Below are 27,067 nucleotides of genomic sequence, written 5' to 3' on the forward strand. Positions count from 1 at the left end.
TTTTCACAATAAATAGCTGTAGAAGTTGAATTATTCCTCAAAGACAAGATTTTATTAAAAAGGAAAAATAAATTAACCAAAAGCTTTCTCCTTGAGTGCTTTGAAGGAGTTTGCTTGACTTACTGTGGTTAGGACATCAGCTCAGTGACTGGATTGAAATGAGCCAGCTATAAAACACAGGCTAACTTTTGGTGCCTGTGGGCTTCTGAAACTGTGTGTATCCTTGCAAATGCCAAACCCACACCACCATTGCGTAAAGGAATGCCTCTGGAAGCTGAAACTTCTGGCAGAGGCATCATACAGCCCAACTAATTAGCTATTCCAGGGCTGCCACATCATTCTTGGAAGAGCAATACATATGGGGTGGCACCAGTTAGTTGCAAAGTGGAATGAATAGGAAAATGCTTTCATCTGAACAGCTCTGTTGAATAGCAAATAGTTGCAAAACAGAATTTCTCTTTCACAGAAAATCCCAATATTAAAAAAAAAAAAAATTTATCAAAGATTGAAAAAAAAAAGAGAAATTTTAAATTTTAAAAATTCCTCTTTAAAGGAACTTGCAGGTTTTCTAAAATATTTGGAACAGTAAGTTCTTCAATGTTAAGTGCAGCAACCAGCAGCCTTCATCTTCAGTAGGAGCCTGCATCCTTCCACAGGTCAAGAGACCTGAAAGCACTGTCCTGAAGATCCAAGGCCTTCTTTGTGTACTCTAGGGGAATTGGAGTGCAGAGCCTGAAAGAGCCTGAAATTATTTCCCACTGTGTCTCTCAATGTTTCCTGTTGTATCTGTTCCTTTGTATTAATAACTAAAACCTCATTGTTATAGGTATTTGTACCTTGGATTTCCATTCACATAGTAAGAACCATAATGATTGGGTCCAGATCAGTATATATCATGTTTCTGTGTGTAGGTGTCACAGTGATTGCTTCAACAGGAGAGATTCAGAAAGCTGCAGTCCATCAAGTGCCCAATAGTTCATGGAGTTCCTTTGAAGGCGGAACACCTCCTTCACTTCAAGAGTTCCTCTTGAAGGCAAACAGGCTCCACTGTCATCAGGCACAAGCACACAAAGGAGTACATGAGTTTATTTTGGAAAAGGCACATTCTCAATCATCTCTCCCTACTTCTGATCAAAGATGCCAGTCATCGCTGGATATGCCCAGATATTTTTTTTTCATAATGCAAGGGGAAAAAACAAAAACAAACAAACAAAATGCCAGACATCACTAAAACCATCAAAGTGATTCCATTCCTGATAGCCTCAATAGAAGGGTAAATTACTGTATTACACCTAGTCAGCTGTGCAGTGCTGCAGGAAGTGTGATTTGCAAAAACATCAAAGCCCTTTAGGAGCTTAAATCTAATTTTCAACAATGGGTTGGGTTGCCAGGAAACTAAATTTCATTTAAGGGCTTCCTACTGCCTGATTTACCTGTGAAAATGATACTTGGGCTCCTGAAACACTTAAGTTCTCTTGAAAATATCAGCCTGCTCTTTGTGATATGCAGGTTTAAACAACCCTGAAACACTGTCCACATTCTTGTTACAATAAATGCTGATATTTTCACAATAAATGTTGATATTTTCACAATAAAGCAAATTCCCATATAGAGCTGATTTTTAAATCAGAATACTACAAACAGTTTCTAAATGTTGTGGTATTTTATCTTGCTTATTCATTTGGATTGTCTGTTTCGCGCCATGTCAGTTCTGTCCTCTTCTTAGTAAGCACAACATTAAGAGAAATTTAATCCAACTTGACCTAACTTTCTAATCAGACTAGGTAGCCTTGCCGTCATATTTTGAATTACCCTCACTGGTGATCATTTTATGCTTTATCAAGTTGACAGTTAGTTCTGCCAGAATGTTCTTTTTTAATACTTTATCCCAAGAGACTCGCATATTTATGGTTAGATAAAAAGAAACATCATTAATAGCTGCTTTTGGTGACTTTCGGGAATTAATTAAGCACTGGTTGTAGAATTGTTTATTACATTATGGAGTGAGATTGTGTGTGCTAGTTTGAGGGGTCATAAAAAGAAACATTCAAATGATCTCTTGTAGGAATGATTAGAACCAGCTAGCAATTACCCTGAAAGGAGAGCTTGATAACATTGTCTGAGGATCTTTTTAGTCACATGTATAAATCTCCTATACAAAAAAAAAAAATCTAAGCATTTTGCTAATTCAGGGACAAAAATAAAATGTTAGGTTTTATTTTGCTCAATACTTTACCATTTATTTTTCTAAGCAAAGAAAAAATCAGAAGCATTTGTAGCAGTGTGTAGGGAATACCTGCTCATTAACGGAAGCTAATAATGTTCTTTTCTATGGACCAGAATTATAGGGGATAAAAACTGACATCACTTCTCTTCAGTTTGGTTTAGTTCCCTAAAAACATTGAGAAGCTGCCAATTCCTTTTTTTTTTTTCTGTAATTTTTTAAACATATTTTTCCAAACTTGCTCAAATGTCATTTAGAAATTAGGCTTGGAACGTTATCTAACTGTCTGTTATTTTCCTGTGTGTGATCTTTTCCCTTGTTAGCTGTATGACTTACAAATAATAATACAGGAGAATAATACTTTGCACTCACTCTCTAACCACTAAAACCATCTCACTTCATTAGAAGATTTAATTTTAACCACACACAGTGAATGAGTATTGACTTTGGTGTCCCAGCTGGATGGCAGTTCAGTGACTGCATTCTGTTGAGCCATTGCTTTAAGGAGCCAGAGTATTCTCTGCTTCCTCTCCTGGATTGTTGTTTAATGTTGCAGGCACCATCCTAATGGCTCCCTTCAGTTTCCCTCCAGAGAAGGCTACAACGTGGTGGTGGCTGATGTGAAATGATTCTTATGTATATTGTAACTTAGTAAAGTGTTTTGAGGCTGGAAGCAGACAGGCATGCCATAAATCAATAATAATAGTAATAATCCACTCCATGCTACAGAAAGATTCAAAGCCAGAGACACCTCACTCCAGCCAGTTTTAGGAAGGATGTGAACCATCGCTATAATACTGAGAAGAAAAACCCATGCCCTTGGTTAATCATGCCCTAAAGCCAAACTTTGCATCCCATTATGGAAGTACTTAAGACCTGCTTTAGTTTTACATTTTTGTAAACACAATCAAAATGTTCTACATTAATATACAAAATAACACCACAGTTTGAAGCTAGGGTGAATCTTTTTATACAACATTTTGTTTAAAGTGTTGTGTTGTTACTGCATGATATGTTTTTACCCTAGAGCTATGCAACAGTAACCATCTTGATGCAAAAAATCCCAGCAACAACATAATCTACCTAGGTCTAGTCTACTAATCTAGTCTACTTGACTCCTAGGAACATCTCTATTAGAGCTGACTAGTAAACACTTGGTAGGACTTCTAAGACCGGTTGTCTTTCAATAATGAGCCTTTCTGGGGTTCACAAGTTCCACACAACACATACACATAGAAAAATCAGTTTATTTAAAGGAACAAGATATGATGATAAGTAATTTTATTGCACTTATTTTCTATGTATTCTAAACCTGGTATTTATTTTGCTTTTACAGTCAGTAAGTACAGGTTAACCTTGTCTTATTGCGTACTATTTTTCATCAATTTTCCATTAGAAATAGTCATAGTAGTGGTCTGATCCCCAAGTATAGGATAAGAAAGAAAAATGGACACCATGTTGAACATTACCTACTGGGAAGGACCACTATGCAATGGAAAATCTCCATTTATATTTTATTTACAATTTTTAAACAAACATCTATATCCCCTTTTGGAGAAAAATGAAACAGCTTGTATAACCAAAGTTGAGCTAATTTATTTAAGAGCCTGGAACTATTTATGTTTGAAGAGAGAGGAAGACAGAAAAAATCTGAGACATGTTTGATGTAGCAAACAGAGCTGATCTTCTCTCTGTTTGGATGTAGCTGTGGACTTGGATGCCAAGTTATTTTCCAGATAGTGATGCTAAGCTGTCTAGGCTGCTTTAGCCCTTGTTACCTTTTTATTTAGTTTGTTATTTTAGCAGAATATTTCATGTTAGTCTGGATTGCCCAGCTGCCTTCTAGGATTTCTGTTGGATTGAAAGAAGATTTTCTATGTCAGTGTAGCTTTTCTAAAAAATAAGAGGCAGGCAGCTTGAATCAGGAAAGAGGGAGTTATGTCTTGCTTAAATTTTGACAAAGTCACTTCCTGCCTCCTTTCCTCCAAGGCAATTGTGGTTCATTTCAGAATTTTTTGCTTTAGAGTAACTTAAATTGTCTTTAAATTACTGGTTCACTCCTAGTTAGAAATGCATTAGCCTCAGTATGTTGCTATAGGATGGCCACATGATGTGTGTTGGTTATAGGCAAGTACTTTAATCCAGCAATTTGGTGCTATCATTGGAAATCTCAACCAAAGGATTAAATGAGCCACCTTTCAATAAGGGCCAACAACTGAGATTATGAGATGAGGAAATTCGCCAGGTTGGGCCTGTAGGATATGTGTTCTGTAGCTCAAAAAAGTCAGTATTTGAGATTTTTAACTGACATCTCACTATGTCAATGGAAGTCTTTCATTGAACATTTTGGTGAGTAAAACCTCAAAGATTTTACAAAAACTGTCTATGATTTTCATGTGATTCTGCATGTTTTACATTCAAGAGCAGTACTTTCACAACTAAATAATCCTGTCAGTTTGTGTGTGTCTCTGTCCCTGCGAGCATGTACAAACACTCATATATTGTATGCTTTGTAATTGTGTATTTGATTTGTTTATCAGTAGTTGAATTGCCATGTTTGATCGAGTTTGGGTTTGTTCCATAGCAGGCTTCCTGCAGTGATCCATCCAGTATTGCACAGTGGGTTTGGCTCCAGACAGATTTGGCTAGTCTAGTAGGTAGAGTTTACACAAAGACTTAAGTGCATATATTTACAAAATCTCCAGCTATTTTTTTTTTTCACTTTGGTGGCAACTAACTGTTCACACAGTAGTATCAAAGGCGAAAACAGCAAGCCTCTGCTTTGTTTGATTTCCAGAAGAACCTTGGTTAAGGAACTGAATGCTTGCAGAAGTCAATCTTAGGTATGAAATTGTGTTGCTTTAACAGTAATACCTATGCATCTTCGAACCGTAGATGCTGCATCACTGCTTGATCCTGTTCCAATGTATAGTGGAATTGACTACTATTCTGCATTCAACTTGATCTTGAAACCTTTTTCACTTATTATTCAAAGTTTCTTTGTATATTCTGAAACTCTTTCTTTCTTTCCCTGAAACAGTTCTTGTTCCATAAAATTGAAAGAAAATACTTTCCTTTGTAAGACATTTGAATTTATCCTGCTGAATAGGTGTGGTCTGATATTTTTTACAGTAGTTCATTTATGGCATTTTATTAGGTCTCCTGGGCACTTTATTTGCACGTTACATTTTGGTAGCTAACAGGACTGTGTAATTTGACTTCTATTTTTATTCCTAGCAAGTATAAAAATGTATAAATGTTAGAACAAACCTTTCTATTTCTAGCTCCTGTTAAGGTTTGTAGTATGTGTTGAACTTAAAAAATAGTTCTTAAACTTTACATTGTTTGCTGTGTATTTAAAAGCACCTTTGAGCCTGGATTACCTACTAAGTGATGGTGTAGTTATCTAATGTAGTTGATCAGACAGCAATTACTCAGTCCAGTCATTCTTTCCTTCTGCTTTGTGTTTTATAATGATTTTAAACAGCAGCCCAAGATGAATGGCTGTGGGAAAACCCAGACATATAGACTCTGGTTTTGTCCATCTTTGGTGTTTAAGAAAAAGGCTCATACCTTGATGTTGCTGAATTTTAGACATTCTTTTACTTTTTATATTTGCTTTGATTTACTAGCATTAATATATAATTTTAACAATTATTTGCACATGGCTAAGTGTTAGAGCTTCCAGTTTATACATCGGGCATAGAAGAGGTGAACTTCATGTAGTGTGGCAGGTCTGGAACACAAGGCCTTCAGTTTTCCTCATGAAGGAGGTTCCCCATTTAGCAGATCTTCTGATCTATGGGTTTGGAAATGCTTCCTCACTGGTGACTTACCAACATAAGCTGCTAATAAGATAGATAAGTCAACAGAATATCTTAAAGGATTGTGGCAACGTGTTCCTAGTCTCCAGTTTGTCTGAAGTCTTCTGATCCATCATGGACTTCTCTTGTTCATTTATAAGGGTCTAAAACTAAGCCATTTTGCCTCTCCAACCAGAACATGATACTCTAGTGATTAGATCAGACCCACAGAACTGAGAAATAAACATAAAGTTGGAATCAAGTCTTTGGATCTGCTTCAAGCTCTTACCTTGTGTGTTTTTTGCAGGGTTTACTGTTTTCATGCATGAGTGCTCAATTAGTTCATACATGAACACCCAATCAATTAATGCATGAGCACCCAATCAGTTCATGCATGAGCACCCAATTAATTTATTAATGAGCACCCAGCTGGCTCACACACGAGCACCCTAATATCTCATGTCTGAGCACCCAATTAGTTCACGCATGAGCACCCACTAATTCATGCCTGAGTACTACGTCAGGCATATATTGACACATTTCAGTAGCCAGGGGCCGTGGATGTTGGAGGAGGCCAGGAACTGAAGGGTGCTGGTCACAGCTGGCCCAGCTGACTCTGAAACTCATGGAAAACCCCATTGCCGAGTGTAACCCTTTGGTGGAAGCAAGGGAAGTTGAGTCTAGGAAAGGGGTGGATAAGTATTTGGCTCAAGTTGAGCCTTGGAAAGGGTGTTTGCTTAAGTGATTGCTTAATTGTTTATGTTTTCTTTCTTCTCCATCTGAATTAGTGAATAGATTAATTGGCAATAAATTAAATTAAGTAAAACTTCTACAAATCAAGACTGTTTTGCTTGTGACACCTGGCTGCAGTGCTAGGGAGAGGTGAAAAGTCTTTAAATTACTGAGGGAATTAGTTTATAAAGGAATAAAAGCCTTAAACTTGAGTAATTAACATCTATTCAGCAATGTCCCTCTTTAAAAATATATTACAGGAGAACCAGAGGAAAAGCAGTGGAATCCCATTAAGCAGATTAATTGAATTAGGGTTTGCATATTTACTTTCTTTGTTAACAGTGCTATGCAGTGTTCCAGTTTGTCTTGTACATTTTGATAGATGACTTATTTGTTTGCATTTGCCCAACTACTCACTATTAATTAGATTTTAATGTATTATATTTTGGGAAGAAGCTGAACCTAACCCATGCCTGCTTCACACAAACGAGTTGTCCTTACTTTCATAAACTCCCCTGCTGGCTTTGGTTGCACAGATTACATGAGTGAAATGTACCCACTGGGAGTGGAAATTTGCAGAATCGGAGCCAAGCCTGCTATACCTTCCTAGGGCGTGAAGTCTTTGCATAAGAACCCCATTTATTCTCCAGTCCCTTTTCACAGTTCTAGCATGCATTTTCTCCCACTTTTCTTTTCACAGCCAGACTGGGTGATGTTGGTCATACCAGGGCTGAGACACAAATCTTGGCTGTTATTATAATGCTAAGTTGTGTTGTAGCTTTTTGACCATTGGCCACATTGGAAGGCAATATTGCCCCTTTATTTTAAAGTGCATGAATTGAGTACTAAAAAAAAAAAAAAAGATACATGGAAACACATCAAAGCTCCTCTGTACGGCTCGTATGACCTGTCTCCCTGCTATCATTCTTTGCAGAATTTCCAAACGTCAGAGGCATACAGAGAGCCTGAACTCAAATCTGCAAAAATTGGGTTCCTTTCCTAATTCAGCCTGGAAGGGCAGGTCAAAGGAGTTAGGAGGAGCTGACCAAATACTGCAAACATAAAAAAATCAAGAACATTTTTCTCCATCTCAGCTGGTGATGCTGTGCATACCAACACACTGATTCCTCCTAGCTGCCTTGTTGCTTTAAATTGACAAGACATTATGAGTATAAATTGTTATAATTATTTCATAAAGATCAGCAGGCAGAAAAAGATGATGTGAAGGGATTTCTGGCATTAGGGCTCTGTTTCAGTTTTACATTTCAAAGGAAGCTAATGAACAATGCAATTATTTGTTCAGAGACCCTTGGGAACACAAGCTAAGATCACAGAGTCCTTCATCCTAGGCTCTGGACACAGGGAGGAAAGGAAGGAGAGAGAATCCTTGCTGCATAAGAATCTGGGTTAAAAGTCATAGTGGCACAGTGCTTTGCCCAAAGTCACACAGCAAGTCAGTAGCAAATGCAAGAATAAAATCCAGAATCCCAACTCAGTACACTATTCAGTAAACCCCATCAACTTAGCAACATAAGTTATGTTCCTGGGTCTAATTAATCTATTCAGCAATTCAGTGAGTAATTTAAGTGCAAGCAAAAACAAATGCCAAGAGAAGTGACAAATTCTGCTGTGGCTTGGGCTATTTACTTTACTCAGGAGAAGGTGTTTTCCTGAATGAATCTACAAAAGAGTCAGGAGGTGTTTTGTACCACCACTTTGTCTCTTGTCTGTCTGATAAGCCATTTAAGGCATATTCAATATAACAGAAATATAGTGACTGGAAAAGAAACAGGTGAAAACAAACTCGCCCCTTTATTTTAAAGTGCATGAATTGAGTATTAAAAAAAAACACACTTGGCCACAAGTAGGTTGCATAACTTAAGCCAGTCTAAAATTATGTGCCAGCAATTTACATGAGTTTTATGTAACTGTTTATACTGCTGTTTATTTAAAAATTACTACTTATCTTGGCTACCGCAGCAACACATCGTGCATTTGCTAGCTCTGGAATACAGGGCACCTTCATTAAAACACATAGTCACCAATATATTAAACACACAAAAAACCCCTGCTCTGACATAACGTGAAGTGTCAGATGGAAAGCCGCAACAGCGAAGACATTCAGCTTTCATGACAAAGCAGGCCTTTGGGGTGTTCAGAACAGGACTGGAACATGCTCCATCCTTAATTCACCCAACAGCTCTCAGGTCCTTTACAGCACAGTTGGTACAGTCTACAAGACCAGCTCTTGTTCCTAGGCTCTTATAAAGGACCCTCTTCATCTTCAGGTTTTTATACTTGCATATTTTTATATTGAACTTCTAAATTGCTGAAGCAACCAGCCTTTTGTTCTTTCTTAAAGTCCCAAGTACTTCAGAGTTACTCAGATAGCTGATGCTTTTTGTTTACTACCAGAGCAGTCTCTCCCAACATTCTCTTGGAAAGGAGACAAAGATTTAGCAATGCCTTCATGATGGGTTGCTCATTCACAAAGTTGCAGGGATTTCTCTCTGTCTACAGTAGAATTATTAAGAGATGAATTTCACTATGTCTTTGATAGGTTTGCCTGAAAGTTTAAGTCTGAAGGTACAAGTTATTAAAGCACAGAGGTATGACTCTGTGATTAACCTTAACTCTAATCCTGGTAGCTGTCATTACAAAAATATAATTTAAGAGAGGTTGTTTTCTTATCTGCAGCCATCAGTTCCCCACTTGCACAAATTCTTTTTAAAAAAAAACTTGTGGTAGCTTTTCATGGTCTGTTTGATACTATTTTACAGTCACATTAATTTTTGCAAGGAATGAGGAAGAATACTGACAGCAGGATTGCCATTTCAGACCCCGTAAGTAGAAACTGTACAACAACTGTGGTCTGTACAAGTTGATGGAAGCACTTTGGTGAAGGTGCCCTTTGTAATTCATGCTGCAGAACAGTTTAGGAGGGATGTGCCAGCCCAGAGCCACTTAGTGCGCTTCAAAAGTGGATAAAACAAGGGATAGGTCCTTGGAGAACTCTAATTTCAGTGACCACAGCAGAACCAGGCTTGGACAAGAGAGCCAGAGCCCACTGAAATCAACAAGGAGAATAGTGAGTGTTGGATCTATCCAAGGAGGGTATTTCTACACAGAGCAGCCAAGGCTAGGTGATTACGGTTTTGTGGTCCTGTGGAGCCCAAAGGACTCTCTGCCTATGCCTATCTATGCAAATATTATTGCAAAACTGTGTTTTTTGTTGGTTTGGATATATAAACTGTCTAATGGAATTAGCAGGTCCAAATCCTCTACCTACTCTTTTCCACTGCTTCCCTTTCTTTAAAAGGAAGTTGTTTAACTGAGAGCAAATGTTGACTGAATGTACTTTGTATTGCAGTGTATTTTTAAGCATTCTTTCCTAAAAAGCTTTTGAGCAATATTTTGCTTTTCTCTCATACACACAGTTATAATTTAATTATTGTATAAAGTTTTCCTAAACATTATTGCTAAATAGGACTTTTAGTATCCACATGGAATGGTAAACTGCTAGAAGAAGAGTTAACCTGTGAAGTGATTAAAGTACATTGATTTCTTTTCTTGGTCTGTAATCTGATTCAGTTTGTTCCCACTACTTGTTTCCTAGTGGAATGGAGCTGTTCGGAAGACTTTTCTCCCTTGGTTGGTGAAATAATTATGGATAATCTTCAGCCTTTGAGGTGCTCCATCACAGGTCTCAGAACAGTAAGTGCCAAATGATTCATTTAGATCTTGATGCCCCCTGCTGCCCCGGTGATAAAAAGGCACTGATAATTTGCATCCACGCCTGTTGGTAACAACTGCAGAGTGCCTTTCTTCTAACAGCAAGTTCCAGTCATTAAGCATAATATGTCTGGTATCCATAATCTGAAATTCACAAAGGAATAGACAGACAGCATGAACTGGTTTATAAGTTGTCATGCTTAGGGTAGAGCCAAAAGGACTGGAATGAATGCTGCTGTTTTCTGGATCACAGGATAATCTTAGTGCAGATCAAAGGCTCATGAAAGATCTAGTCCTGACTCTGATGACAGATAACTAAAATAACTTATTTCTCTTCTACTTCTTTCAGGAGCACATTTGATGGCAGTCATTTTCATTTTTGTTATTTATTTTTGTATTCTTATTTTACACTGATAAGACCTGGGTCAGCAATGAAGAAAATTCATGAATATTCACATGTATTAACCAGAATAGTTCAGACCATGTGCCTGAACACCTTCTTTCTACTGCTTGTTCAGGACCATTTGTGCAAGCAACTTTAATTTCACAAAATACCTGATGAAAATGAAGCTTGCTCAAAATATACACTACTATTTCCACTGGAAACATCAGCAGCAGCCCAACCCAGCATCCACTGAACTTCAGTCTTTCCACTGAACTCACTGCACACTGAATCAGGCCTACAAAGTTATGGTAGGGGAGGCATGTTTCAAAAGCCGTTGGCCAGGGCCCTAATACATAGGGTCTCAAAATGGGAGAATTAACATTAAAGGCTAAGAAATGGACACAGTATAAAACTCCAATTCTATGTAATAGAATAGAAAATTTTTATATATATAATTTTTTTTCCTAGCCTTTTCTCTGGAGAAATCTTTGATTTGTCAGGCTGTTTGCTAGGGAGCTGAGCCACAATATGCATTTCCTCTGCTTTTCATTTTCCAGCAACAAAACAAAGTAATTTCTTAAGTTAAAAATCAAGCAAACTTGCACAGTCAATTTCTTAGGCATGCTTAAGAACAGTGCTTATGGTGTGTTTGTTTATAATCTCCAGAGTATATAACATTTGTAAATGAAAACTAAACTTTCAGAAGCACTTTCCATTGGCCTAGGTTTACACATCAAGATAAGGGATAAAGGTCTGACTGATTTTAGTGGCAGCCAGGTGAAGCTTCAGCTGCTGTGCTTGTAGCAAGAAGGAGAAATGGGACTTCCTTATTCTTGAAGTGATTGTTCCCAGGACTCTGCTATGGTAGAAGAGATTACAATTTGTCAATTGGAATCAATGTGTTCTGTTAACCCTCTGCAAATCACCTGCCCTGAAATCTTTGTGCTGTTCTTCCGTCTGTCATGGTGCATCAGTTGACACCCTTGAAAGTTACTTAAGAGATTTTCAAAGAAAGGAACTTAGGGAGGGACTCCTCTCTAGTTATTACAGCCAAGATTTTGAGTCAAATGCAAGTTTTGACTCCAGTTGTTTCCATTTGCAGGGTCAGAGGTATTACGTTCATGTTTCAGCATACAACATGAAAGGATGGGGACCTCCACGCAAATCTACTCCTGCGTATGCTTCTCCTTCAAGTAGGTTGAGCTTGTTTGCGCTCCCAGTTTGGTTATTCATGTTGCTTTCATCAGAATTTCTGGCTCTTCAAAGAAAAGAAAAAAAAATATGCTGGAATTCATGATTTAGTTAACATGTCATTTAGAAGTGAAATAAATAAATACAACCAAACTCCTTTCACTTCTCCCCCCCCAATATCATATGTTAATTCATTTTTCTTATCTTTTATTCTTCTCCAGTCCTTCAACAGAACATTGTCCTCTAGTCAATAACATTACCAAAAACAAACAAACAAACAACAAACAAACAAACAAACAAAAACCCAATATTTTGACATTCATTTCTTTTTTCTAGAGTTCAGTTTTATGGAACTTCTTTTGTCAGCACATAAATGGATCAAAACTTAAATTCAAACTGGTAGAACCAAAATACTTGCACATATCATATTTTGTCTTCTGTCTTGTAGCATTATAGATCCTATCCATTGAACCATTGTTATAGATTTCAGTTCTGAAGTTGGTGGAGCTGTGGGATGCATGCAGTATGTAAAATACTCTAGTGTGGATACACATTTTGGTAGAATCTAGCCCATAGACACAAAAAATGTTCCAGACACCCAAAAGCCTTTTTTCTGTTTCAAACTTATGCCAGGTATTCTCAGGTTCCATTAGGACTATACATTTCTGTTTGTAATTTTTAATCTACTATAATCACATTCTATTGTTAGTCACTTTTCCAGGCTTAGTGTTCCTTGCTGAACTGGCTCAGCATATTGCAGTTTCCCTTGTATTGATTAGTGCAGTAAAGTGGGAGTTTTCATTTTATTGCATTAGCACTTGTTTTTATTAGGCTAATGTAACAATTTAATAACCTTGCATGCTAATGTGAGAAAATAAAGCAAGCTGTACCTAGTCTCAATAGTGGTAATGGAGAGGGTTGGATAAACAAGGCTGTTGCAGTACCATTGTCCCATTTCACTGCAATTTTGCTCGTTTACCCCAGAATAAAGCTAAAACTATGCTAAAGAAAAATTCTGTTTGCAAACAAAAATGTGCTACCATAGTGGGAGAAAATTCTACTCTTGGTTATCTGGATAACTCCCTTGGAGACAAATTTCTTAATACCCTGATCCACCATTATTTCGAGTCAGGAAACTGTAGTGTAATATTTTTTTATTATAATTAAAGTATAAAAATAGTCAAATCTGGAATAAAAAAGCTCTTCTCCGATAGACAGTTTGATTCACCAGTTTGTGAAAGGATTGTCTGCTTTTTAAAATGAAGACTGAGATTATAGCTAGCAGCAAAATAACAGTGAAACAAGTACTTTTGTAGACTCAGGGGATGTGGGACAGAAACCGCAGCTTCTGGCCTCTTGAGTGCAGTGCTGAGCAGACTGTAGACTCCAGGGCAGGAACTGTTCATTCAGGTCTCTTTGCTGGGTGTAGATTTTCAGAAATTCTTTTGCTCGGAGTGTGTTTCTGTGGCTACGGAGCTAACTCATGATAGGAAGATGTTCAATCTCTGCTTCGCAAGAAGTTCCCTATATAACTGCAGGAGAGTCATTTAGCCTCCTGGTGCTTCAACAAAATGCAGAAGGAGCAGTAGTGTGATCCTAGGGAGGTACTGAGAGGGTCAGGATGGTACAGGCTGAGAGCAGCTCTGACGCTAAAGCAGCAGAGGCCATTTATGTACTGAAGAGAAATAGCTATTGTCTAGTCAGTCACTACAGGAGCTACTGGGAGCTGATTGTGAGCTCTTTGTTAATAATCATTATGATTAATTACCTAGCTGGCACAAGGCAAAGGAAGCTTATTGTATAAGTAACAACAGCAGACTTAAAAACGACTGCCATTTTCTCCTGTATGCCCAGATGTAAGAATCCCATAAAGCCCAGAAATATCAGATGCAAGAAAATATTTTAAAACCTTCTCCTGCTCCTTTGTGTTTCATTTCTGTTTATTTCCTTTGTTCAATAGACTGGAAAGACTGCAGTGGAAGAGAACCTCGGCACAGGGGACACACTGAGGCCTTGGAACGTCTCCTTCAGCAGGTTCGAGCAGCTCATCAGCATTATAATTGCAGAGGTAAGGATAAATATCTATGTGGTAGGGCACCAGCTGAAGCCTCCGTGGCGCCTGTAATTTTAGCAGTTTTCTAACTAGGTCATACCTTCTCATTCATCAGGAAAAGAAAGATATTAATATTGGCCCATCTGGAATCACTTTAGCGTACTATCTTGCGCTTAACCCTTGAAATTAGTTGGATGAAAACATCTGAAAGCTAGAATGTGCACAAGCAGAGACACACCCTTTCTCCCTCTGTACCCTACACATCTATTGATTTGTTTATTCCTACAAATCAGTTTTACACAGGATTCTGCTAAAATGCTTCAAGGATCTTTCTTTTATTTTTTCATATAAAGAAATACTTTAGACATTTAACAACTGGTTTGGATCAAAAGAGGTACTTGGCTGCCTCCAAATGGAAGACACTAAGTACTCTACTGGATGTGATGCCAATCTATAATGAAAAATAGTTGCACAATGCAGTGGGAAGATAAGATTGCTACATTTTCAAATAGAATGGATCAAAACTGGGAGAGAGCTCGAATCTTAGCCAGCTCTTTGCTCTTCATTCATGAGAAACAGACTGTGCCTTTAATAGCTCAAGAGCCAAGGCAACAGCTTGGCATTCTTTTTAAAGAATATATAAAAACTCCTGTTCTATATGGGTTGTTGAAAAGTGCTATTTATTTTCTTAAAATAAACTTCTAACTGGAATAATCCCTCATTGCAAAGGAACTTATTTTAAACTGAAAAGTTGAACTACCATGAAGTTTTCATTTTTCTCTATGTAGTATGACTGTTATTTCAAGCTGCATCAGTTGATTTAAAATCATAGAAATACTTAGGGCTAAAATCATGTGGCTGAATTGGAAAGATGCGGCCTTTGTTCTTTATGTGCAAATATGCCACAATCATGACAATCCACAGTCTGCCACAACCCATTGTAACCATAGCAACTTAAACTATTCAGCTATGTTGCTTGGAAAGAGAAAGGAGATATTGCAAGAAAATGTTGTTTCTCTAATTAAAATCCATGCAAGCATTATCACTTGCAGGTGGTCTTGCTAGTGAAAATAAAATGATGTATTCTATCTCTTATGTAGCTTTTTCATGCTATTAAAGAAGTCTTTTTCCATAGTACAGTTTTTCCCTTCTGAAGTTAGTACATATCTCAGGTCTTTCAGGCCACCTTCCTAGTCAACAGAGAATAAGTGATGGAACATCTGAGAATATTCTTAGTATAAATTGTTTTACTGACATTCCAGCCCAGAAAAGAAGCAGTTATAAACAACATGCAGAAAATCCCTTCTTTTAAGAATTTGACACCAGTGCCTGGTTCTTATAAAATACCACTGCTCCAGAAATTAACTCCAGTCACAAAGCAAAGCACAGACAATTCTGTTACTGATTTCCTAACTCCTTTTCCTTAAATAATAAATAACAACAATATAGAAAATCTGTTTAGCTCAGAACATTTTCTTGCATGTCAGAAAGAGGATGTGGGAAATTACATATGGCAGTACTACACTGTGGAGTCAGCTTGAGCAACACCCTTGCCTCCAAACAAATAAAAATCTCATAATTGCTTGTAATGTTAACATTATACAGTAGTATATTTTGGATAAATCAGGTTTGTAACATAATAGGAGAGCCTTTGGAACTTACCTTAAATATACAACTAATGTCAATCTGTTGTATTTCAGTAATTTGCAAAAGAATCAAGACCAAAAAAAAAAAAAACTGCAGAAAAAGTAAGAATTATGACATCATTTTGACTCTGAAATTTGATTCTGTTATTTGTCAGTCTTAGTGAAATCTGAGAAATCTGATCAAGGATCTGAGATAAGCTATTGTGTGTGACTGAAAAGCTCCCATAAAGTTTTTCATTTAATATAATACAGAAGCCTGTTTCGACTGTCATGGACAGAAATCAGCATGGATATGCTTTTTATACATTTAATCAGTTTTTACCATGCTTCTCTTTACCACACTCCTCTGAGAAAGTGCATATTGTAACCTCTGTTTTCCTCATTTGTTTTAGAGATGTCAATAAATAGCTGCAAATTGTTTGAAGAGTATCCTTGAATCTGCTTACAGCCACTGATTTGCAGTGAATTAAAGCTAAGTGAAGACAGAGAGATTCAAAGCTGAAGCCTTGGCACCCTGGCTTTCCATTAAGTGATTCCTCAGCAGGATATCACATGCATGGTGCTCAGGCTGGCTGAATGAGAGTGGAGGAGGAGTGCAAAGGAGGTGAAAAAAGTGGAGAGGGTAGTCCATCTAGAAGGTCTAAGATTATTTGGATAACATAGGTGAAAGCCTCAGAATGCAAGAGCTACATGAAAAAGGTTGTGTGTTAGTGTTCCAGCGTGATCTGGGAGGGTTAAATCACCCAGATTCCACACATCTCTTGCTCAGGTCTGTTCATTCAGGCTTTGCACTGAAGCCTGCATTTTCCCCTATGCTTTGCATTTCAGGGACTAAAGAAAACAAGCTTACAAAAATACCAGGAAGAATACATTGGAATGTACAGTGAGTTTAAGAGCTTTTGGAATTAGATCAGCTGTTGCTTTTGAACCTGCTCTGTGATATGATGAAATCTCCTAGGGAATTACTTAGGAAGCTTTGCTTTCATATGTTTAATCTTCTGGAAAACCGTGATGATTACAAACAACAGTCATCCATTTGTCTTCATAATACCATGCTACAGACGATCATAACTGAATTACTACAATTGTATGTCCTGGCAACACTTCAAATGTATTTTTTAAGTATTTTTTGCTTGTAGATCATTCTTTCTAAACAGTTCTGAGTGGATTAAGCAATTGTGTGATGCTTCATTAAGAAAAGAACCCAACTCTTCAGTAAAATGCTTACCAGATATTTTCCTTCTGTAATTTGGTTGAAATGTATTTTACTAGAGAAATCAGAAGTGAAATAAATTTTTTTCTAATCATAAGTTGATTCACAATCAGAGAGCCTATTTTCATTGCATTTAACAAAAAGAAGGATCTCTGATTCCACGACACATTTTAAAAGTTTAGATTTTATTTTTTTAATGAGAATATACAAAAACAGTCTGAAGAACTTGGCCATGGACTAAGCAGGTCAGATAGACAATTTAAGAAGTTAAAATTTCAGCTGTTGAGCATGACTTTATACTCCAAAATACACCACTCAGTAATATGACTATCATGCCTATAGCTTCTTCATGAGATACAGAATTTTCTTTGAAAGACATTCCTTCTTGAGGTGAGGTAATATGGAATCTATGATGGTCTTAAGCTATTGAGGTGTCTGTCTGCTATGTATGCCTTTAACTTCTGCATGGAATTATGCCTCTGTGCATATTATCCCAATGTCAGTTGTCTGCACTGCTAAAATTATGTACCTTTAAATTGAGTATGTTGTGTTTTTTTTTTCCCAGATGCTTCCAGTTATATGATGTGTTTTCGTAAACTTGCACTGTTAGTAAAAACTTTAAATCCCATTGTGTGCCCTCCGCTAGGATTTCAGTGGGATCTAGCTCCTCTTGTGCTAATTTGCTTCATTATTCAATATTACCATTAATGATCTTTAGCTGTTCCACAGGCTGTCTGATCTGCGGGGCTAAGATTTCTTCCCAGATAATTTTGCACTGAGGTAATTCCATTTACTTCACATCTGCCCCACTTGAGGAGAGGCACCCGTTTGTCTAGAGATAGGACAAAGAATTCCAGATGATCTTCCTTCTCGGAGAAATGGCACGGCATAACAGACATTCCTCTAGAGCAGATGCATGCTAACAGGCTGAGCATGCAACTTTGTTCTTATTCCTCCACAATCAACTTAGGTTGCTTTTAAGTATCTGTTGTATTTAAGTGAACTGCAAAGAAACATTTATAAATCCTACCCAAGAGAAAAAGTGCTAAATATAGTTAATTGTCCAGTGTGAAAGCTTCTGATCTAAATATATTCACTGGAACTTCTCTAATCTTGGCCAATATATGTTTGCTTCTGAACTATTAAAAGAGCTCACAGCTCTACCGTATCATTTATTAGTATTGACTTATTTTGTTGTTCCTGGTGCTGCTGTACAAAGGTTACTCTGTTATTTATTAGTTAATTAAATAACAGACTGTTAAAGTTTCATTTCCTATAGATCCAAAGTATCCTCTAATCTCATCTCCATGTTTTTTGGCTTCTAGACATACTGTACTGTAAAACAAAAGCAAACAGCAATGTAGAAGAATTTACAGTCTCCATCTAGTTTTGCATTATGTCTTTTGCTGTTGGCTTCAAAGAAGCTGTGGACCAAACCCAAACCACTGAATAGCCCAATAACTTATATTCACTTGTAATGTGCCCTCTTACTGTAATGCTGCAGTCTCTAGGTGTTTAATACAGAATTATGTTGCTTTGCTTTTAGCAATTTCCTCTTCCATTCCATCCATTGCTGATATAGGAGAAAATTGCATAATTAGGATGAAATTTATATTCCTAAATTGGTCTTAACCTTGGAAGAAGGAAACAGTAAGACAAGAGTTGTCATATAGCATTTGGTTTACATTACTGTGATATACTGAAGAAAGCTCAGAGTAAAATAAAAATGATCTGAGGAGATATGGATAGAAAAACAAAATATTTTTTCAAAAAGACAAAGAAAACAAAGATCAGTTGCATCAAAGGAGCAGCCATAGATTAGAATGAGTCTATTTAAACTAAAATGAACATTGCATTGGAGAATATGCCATGGAGACCAAGTTTGCAGTGGAAAGACAATGGATTTGATGATCTAATAAGTCTCATACATCTGAATTGTATTATTTCACCCCAATAGAACCTTGCTCTCTTTGTACTTGCTGTTCAGCAGAGTGGTAATTATGCTAACAATGTGTCTTCTTTTTGTGGTTTTCAATGTGCAAATTATGGTGCAAATTTATTCGTCACTTAAAAATATGTTGAGTGCTTCCACAGATGGGGTTTTGACAAGAGCAAATTTAGATGTTCTTTAAACTTTCAAACTTAGAACTTGCTAGGGAGACACCTCCTATTTTGCACTGGAGGTATGTGGGAAATATGTTACTCTGAATACACCTAAGCAGACTGATTATCAGCTTTCAACAAATAGTTTTCTTGTAAGATCTTTCATGAGTTATATTTTTCCCTACTGGAGAGGATTGTCCCTCAAAATGTTTGGTGATTCAGTCTGGATGGGTATCTGTACTTCCTCCAAATAAAGAGAAAACAGTCAGATATTGGAAGACTGAGATATAATTTCACAGATAGATTTTTCTGTTGGTATTTCTTTTCAGATCACAGGAAATACCTAAAGAATTTTTATTTTATTTTAAGTTTTAAACACCCATTCCTTTTACAAGCCATACGTGGATAACTACCTGACAATACTAATATTATTGTACAGTGCATGTTGCTGACTGCCATCTATTGGCATACCTTCTAAAAACCACTTACAGGTATACAGGTGGTCACAGCTGTTTCACAGAGCTCGAGTTTCAGTTCCACTGGAAGATTTTTCTTTGGCTTAAGAGAAAACTCCGGCCATATATCAGAGAAGGAAATACATTAAGTGAAATTCATGAAAATAAAAAATTAGGCAATATATAAATAAAACTTTTTTTTTTTTTAAGAATATTGGGCAAATTTTTATATTTTGAGTCTGTTCTTCTATTGTGAGAGCTGGTCCAAGATCCTTGCAGACACAAAGCAGGTCTCATGGACATATGTTGAGGAATTACATTATCCTAAAATGCTGGCTGATGGTTTGATTCTATTGTGTTTTTGAGACCACTTGTAAAATTCATATCCATCCTGAACACTAAGAGTATGTGGTACTGGTTTAAGCTATACTTGTCCTAGGAACAAAGAACAATTTTACCAACTCTGAATTTGCTGCAATTAAGGAAATTGCTTGATGTGCAATATTGTTAAGAGAATGAAAAAACAAGGAAAAAAAGTTGTATATGAGCATGTTCCTAAATGTTGTCTGTTGAAAGGAATAAAGAGGACACCAACTAATTAGTATTAGTATTGTGGTTCTAGAGAGAAAGGTTTTTTATGTGTTATTAACTGAAATGTAACAGCTGGGTTTAGTTGTGGTTTTTTAGTTTTTTTTTTTCCATTTCAGAAAGTTCCAAATTACAGAATGCTGGTCGCAAGCAATCAGTGTCTAGAAGCCTGAAGCACCTGTTTCATTCATCGAACAAATTTGTGAAGACTCTGAAACGGTTTGTCATTCATTTTATCTCCCAAACATTCTGAGTTTTATCTAGCAGTTGCTGCTTTTTTGTAATAGTGAACAGCACCTTAAAAATGGATGTAAGCAGGTTCTACTCCCAATGAAACAACAATCAATCCAAATAAACCTGATAAAACTATATATGTGTGAGACATGCATCTAATAGGAAAATAGTGCTCCAGTTCCTTCTGAAATCATTAGCAATCTTTGATTGTTACTGCTGGAAAAGTATTGTGTGCAAACACAACAGTGCAGTTACTGAGGTATTGTTAAAGTACTGCATCTGTTGCTGCTCAATAAGGAAACCATAGAATTTATTTCATTCATAATATAAAATTCAGAACTCAGACAACATGTTCTAATAGATACTAATATCTCACTGGCCACAAGCAACATATTGAGAATTCTGTAACATTTTTAGCTAGGTCTGCAGCCCAGTGTGACCCAAACAAACCTCTGCCTTGATAGTTTTAGCAAATGAAGGTTTTTTTAGACTGGATTATTTCTTTTTTCATTGCCACGGGTATTCAGTTTGCTTTTTCTTCTTTGTATTTTGATAAGAGTTTGATTCTTTCAGAAGAGCTCTCCAGAGTTTTTAAATTCCCTAAGGCAACTACTTAATGTATGCAATTAATTGCAAGGGTAAATATTGAAAGGAATGATCTGTATAAACAGTTTTGCAGATATGCTGGCCAAATTACACCCAATTACAGTAATGTAAATCCATAATAACTCTCCTGATTTCAATTGAGTTACTTCAGTTTTACTCTGAAGTAATGAGAGCAAAACTAAGGCCAATAATGATAAAAAGGTTTTGGTAAAATTTTTGATTTCTAGAGAGCAAAACATCCCTCCCCCCACCCCCCTCCCATTGGGTACTGTTTACTCTGGCAAAACTCTTATTAAAATTGATGTCATTGGCTTGCACAGATTCATAATTCCTTAAATTCTTGTAGTTGTACATCATCTAAAGTGATAAGCTTCCCAAATATTTTTCAGAATTCACTGGTTGAAGTTGCATGATCTATAATAACACAAAAGTTAAGACCAGATGACTTGATTTGCCACCTCAGAACTTAAACTCTATGATTCATTGGCTAAAATTTGGCATGGATATCAATAGACATGAAAGCTGTTTGACAATATTTCTTTTGTTTCTTTAGGGGACTCTACTTATCTGTTATATTTTTTTACAAAGACAATTTATTAGTAACCAATGAAGATCAAATCCCAATTGTGGAAATTGATGACTCTCACAGTAGTTCAATTATGCAGGATTTCCTGTGGTTCACAAAGGTAATGGGAGCCTAATTTTGTATATTGTTTCTACAATTTTGTTGCTAGCCATGCATAAACCTTAGCTGATCATTCTGAGCACATTAAAAAGCTAATAGATTAAGTGCTTTACCTTTCACTCATGTCAAAATGTAATTTTCACATACCCTTTATATGGGTTAAATTCTGGTTGGGTCACTCACAGTAGCACAATTAACTTTTAAATGCATGATCCTACATCAATGATTGCAAACTAGGAACATAAAACTTTTATGAACATTTAGAGGAAGAACACAAAAAAAGTAACTAGAGGTTTTGAAGTTGGTATTATGGTTATACCATCATTCAAGATACCTTCACACTATTTTTAATTTCCTAAAGAACAGTAAATCAATTTTAAACAGTTGTCTAAAAGGCAATTGAAATAGGTGCATGATGTTTACAGAATGACTTCTGTATCTGTTTCTTGTTTATCTAGGCAACTCCTTGCCGCCCACAAGAACTCAAAATGAACAATATCCACTGATTTTTCTAAGTCCAAAATGCTTTTAGTTTCATTTCTGCTTTTGTAAATGCTGACAACAAAAAATTGACTGAACTAGACATATTTTTGCAGTTGTCTTGTATGTGGGATGACATCAGATGGCTGAGGCAGAATATGTCTATATCTGTGTCCTCATCAACAACACTTCAAGCCAGGCAAAAGATGCTTTCTGCAGCAGCACAGCTACAGGTTGGTTTCATTGCATATTTCCAGCTACTAACTTAGTGACTTTCTGATTTCTAAGGGAAAGTACTGCCAGCTGTCCTTTGGTTCACCACTCCGCACTGGCCTATTCTTTGGAGCAGTGTTATTATCTACAGTGAAGTGAGCTACTGATTCTGTCTTGCCAGCTGGAAGCAGTTACATTAGAAGTAAATAATAGGAAAAAGACAGGAACGAAATAATAGTGGCAGAGGAAGAAACAGATATGAACCAGTAAATAACAACCCCAGATAATGCTGTGGGTTTGCAGATTGGGAGTTCACAGGTTACAATCCTAATATTCACTGCTCAGAAACCTCTTAGAAAGCCTGTTAATTATTAATTATTAGTATATTTGAGAAGCATTTAAACTCTAAGTAAGATTTAGCACTCCTTTGTGCTATCTGGACACCTATAATAGTAGGTAGCTTCTGACCCCAAAAGGAAGGACAAGTAGACTTCTGAAGTTGCCAGAACATGACTCTTGATTCATCTGTGGCTTACAAACTACTTGAGAACAGCTTCTAGGCCAGAGCAACACTGTTTGACCAACAGCATGGCTATGCTGTTGTGGTTGGTCATTCAGTATGAATGAATCTGAGATGTACCTCTGTGCAGAGAACCAACCAGAAACCTGTATAGACTCTTAAAGACTAAGAAAGGTGAAGTGGTGCATAGATTTTTCGCTGACCCCTCAGCAGAGTGGTAGGGACAGCAGCACTACATGCACATTCACATCATGTTGTTAAGGCACGGCAGTGACTTTCAGGAGACCTGGTTTCTTTCCAACCTGTGATACTGATACAATCTGAATGATCAAAGGGCTGGAATACCTCTGCTCTGAAGACAGGCTGAGAAGCACTAGAATAGGTTGCCCAGAGAAGCTGTGGATTCACACTCCCTGGAAGTGTTTAAGGCCAGGTTGGATGGGGCTTTGAGCAATCTGGTCTAGTGGGAGGTGTCCCTGCCCATGGCAGGGGGGTTGGAATTAGATGATCTTTAAGGTCCTTACCAACCCAAACCATTCTATGAGTGTTTACTGTTGTAGTAAAATACATGTTCAAAAATATGTGGCCATGATTCCTACAGAAAAAGTATACCCAGGCCTCACTCTACTACCTTTTGTTTGAATGAAGTCACCAAAGCTGCCCAGAAAACTCTGTGGTACAGTCATGGAATTAATGAAGATCTTCATATTGCTTGGCTCATGTGTCAGCCATGCAGCCATCGCTCTTCTTATTGCCAGTCGATGCAATAAGCTAGATTTTATAGCAGCTGTGAGAGCCAGATACTTTGTGGCCATTATTAAGAATATCCATGTGGGGTTTGTTTTACATCTTTTGGCAAAGCAGGCTGTACAGGAGAGTAGCCTTCCTGGGCAACCACCTGTCTTGATTGATTTCCCCAAAGTATCCCGAAATACATGGAATGCCAGTCTGCTGTACCTTTATTGAAGGACCACCTGTGTTAAGCAGCAGCTGCTTGTCAGTCCTTTGAGCTCTCACTGGAGACAGTTTTAACTACATCTGCTGAAAGGTCCCTCCGGTGTGGTTAGCTCAGCCTAGGTAGCACAGACTCCTTTGGTTAGCTCAGTTTCATTCCTTCTGTGTAGGTTGCCTGTAACAGAGCGTTGTTAGTGTGCACGGACTGCACTTTGAGATAACCAAGATTCCTAGTACATTGCGTTATTATTTGCTACTGGAGATGTTAAGAGTAGAGCTTGAAGCACAGAGATACAGCAAATGTGCCCATGTGGTATATTGCTCTGTTGAATTTGCGGCAAATTTACTGTCCTTATCGTTTGTTCTGTTAGTTTGGTCCCCTGATGAACACAGGGATTGTCACCGACCTGCCAACCTTTAACAGTGTGTGGCCTAATGGGATCCACCAATGGAAGGATCTCAATAAAGTTTATGTGGTTGAATACATTTTATTGAGGCAGTTAACAGTCTGACTCCACAGGAATTTAGGACAGAATGGAAAAGATCAGTGATAATACAGCTGCTAAGGGACTAGATCAGTGGATTCAGAGACAACAGGGATTGTAATTTTGCCTGCTGTTACCACTAGACAACTAAGCAAGCAAAACAGAAGCGACGGGATGCCAAGCTAAGCAGACACAAAACTTTTTTAGTATATGAGTAGGTGTCCTCATTCTTTTTTCTGGACTGTCATTCAGAATATAGTCATCAGTGACAGCAAAGATCTATTTGCCTCCACCTATGCACAATCTTATATTGCAGTAATGAAATTAACATCACAACTAGATGGCTAAACATCTACCTGCAATGATTTGTCCCATCCGTGGACACATGAATTAATACAAAATGTATAGCCAAACCACCCAGTGTTACTCAGCTACAGAGGCTAACCTCAACAGGCAGTTAAGAAAAAGAGGATGTGATATATAGACATCAACAGTGTGCTCTGGAGAGGGATGCATAAAGCTAAAGTAGCTAAGTTATGCTGCATAAAGGGCAGTCACTGTGCCCCACTGTGTTATAACCTAGAGGTTATAAATAATTTAACTATTAAGTTTATAAGTAAATATTGTCTGCTAAGTACAGATAAATAAATTCAGGATAATCTATCAGTTTACAATGTCATAAAGTTTCAGCACTTCCCTAAATGTACAGTGTGCTACATTGTGAATTCAAGTTCTCATTTTAAACAACCCCCATCCCTATCCAGCTCACTGTAGATCTCTTGAAAAGTCCTGAAGTAATGAGCATATTTTAAATGTTAGGCATTTTTCTTTAAGACATCTGGGAATCTCTTCAGTGGCTGGTCACTGGATTGAATGTATTTGCACCTATAAGCAGATGCCTTACTGTGTGAGGAAAGGGATTTTGACCAAAATATGTATTTTATGTGGAGTCTTTTAAAATTACTTTTCTTTAATCCTCACATATTTTCCTGGAGAGCTTTGCCTTGGTAGTTTGTTAGATTCTGCTGGTTTGTCTAGCACATTCTTGGTATCTGAAATAAGAGAAAAAGAGTCCGTGTCTCTTCAAATTCCTTTGTGTTCCTTCACAAACACACCCCACAGTTCAGCTCCAGAATTATTTACATTCAATGCAGACATGAGTGCCTCTTGCTTTTGTTGCTGAAAATAATATTTTTTAAACAGAGAGCAGAAAATGGAGATGATAGTTAATGACCCTACCAGAAAACATTTGAAGTCTCCAAAATGAATGATGTAGTCACAGAAGAAGAATTTTGTATCTCTGATATGCACTGCATCTCTCATTTGAGCATGCATCTAGCTCTTCAGTAAGCTCAAACCAGAAGGGCTTCATTGATACCAAAGGAATCAACACTAGACCAATACTGAGTGCTTTTGAAAACTGCATCCTTTACCTTTACATAACTAGGCACAAAGGGGAAGTATAGGTGAATTACTTTGCAGTGTGTCCTTTTACAAAGCTATCGGGTCATAACAGTCTATTTAATGTTCTCCATCAAATGCTGGACTAAACACTACTGGAACAAATACACTGGAAGATCCATAATTCAATCCAGTAACACAACCTAGGGAAAAAACTTTTCCTTTTGCCACCGAATGATGTGACTGTTGGGCAAGGGTTTAAGAAACACTATGTGTAGTTTCTATTGAAGTCAACAGGTCTGACATCAGTGAGCACAAAGGGAAGTTTCAAAAAATACCACCCTCCTGATATGTGATAAATAACTTTCATTTTATAATTTTCTTCTTTTCTAGAATTTGCTGGGAACTCACAACTTAGGCAGAGTTTTTTATGAGCCCATCAAGGATCGACATGGCAATATACTGATAGTTACTATAAGAGAAGTGGAGAGTCTTTATTCATTTTTTAATGGTAAATGGATGCAGGTATCCAAACTACAAAGCCAGAGGAAATCCCTTTCAACTCCAGAGGAGCCAACAGCGTTAGACATTTTGCTTATAACAATCCAGGTAGTGCTTTGCTTCTCTTACTGTGTGTTATTTGCTTTTGTAAAGCCTGTGCCAGAGCCCTGATTTTGGAAGAGTCTTGTAGAATTTTAGGCCTTAATCCAGTGCCCAATAAAACCAATGGCAAGGCTCCCATTGAAAGTAAAGACTTATATTACTTCCAAGGGGGCTGGGATCAAATCCTTAATATGTAAAATATCCATGAGATTCTAAAGAAATTACTTCAAAGTCCTAGCAGAGAATGGTACAGTTTCTATCAGTTTCGGGAAGCCATGCTATAGCATTCCTTAGTAAGGGATATAAAAACCTTTAAAATTCTCTGTGATGTTCTTAAGCACCTATACAGACACTTAAAATTTCTACACTCCATAAGATTTTTCCATTCAAACCTTAACACTAAACCTATGTTTAAAACCTTACTGTTCTACTTAATAAACTTGTTCTGTGGGGTTCAGAGTTCCTTGGAGCCTGGTATAGTTGCTAAAGAATTCTTTACTGACCATAACTCTCCTTTAATTTCCATATAACATGCCCCCATACTTCACATTTAGAACAATACCAAGGTAAGGATTGATCCTAGAGGGTGTTTAGCATTATCAGTTCAGTTAACATCATTGAGAGGCGTGGGTTTTCAGCCCTTCAAGAGTCAGGGTATTTGTAAACACTTAGTTCAAAGTAAGACTTATATATGTTTTCTGTAGGTAACAGCAACCTATTTCTCACAGAACGTCTGTAGCCAGTCTCCCTCTTCTCTACAA

General features: G+C 37.2%; 1 protein-coding gene across 2 annotated transcripts in view; it reads left to right on the top strand.

Annotated features, from left to right (window-relative positions):
- ANKFN1 (ankyrin repeat and fibronectin type III domain containing 1) overlaps positions 1–27,067 on the top strand; it is a 103,113-nt gene that overhangs the window by 60,838 nt on the left and 15,208 nt on the right. For both annotated transcript variants that reach the window (XM_048064245.2, XM_066980097.1), the window contains exons 7-13: positions 10,376–10,473; positions 11,979–12,069; positions 14,028–14,135; positions 20,245–20,344; positions 21,519–21,651; positions 22,247–22,363; positions 26,097–26,312. In XM_048064245.2, the coding sequence (XP_047920202.1) occupies positions 10,376–10,473; positions 11,979–12,069; positions 14,028–14,135; positions 20,245–20,344; positions 21,519–21,651; positions 22,247–22,363; positions 26,097–26,312 (863 nt within the window). The remainder of the gene's footprint in view (positions 1–10,375; positions 10,474–11,978; positions 12,070–14,027; positions 14,136–20,244; positions 20,345–21,518; positions 21,652–22,246; positions 22,364–26,096; positions 26,313–27,067) is intronic.

The sequence above is a fragment of the Anser cygnoides genome, chromosome 19, assembly GCF_040182565.1.
Source record: "Anser cygnoides isolate HZ-2024a breed goose chromosome 19, Taihu_goose_T2T_genome, whole genome shotgun sequence".
NCBI classification, from domain to species: Eukaryota; Metazoa; Chordata; class Aves; order Anseriformes; family Anatidae; genus Anser; species Anser cygnoides.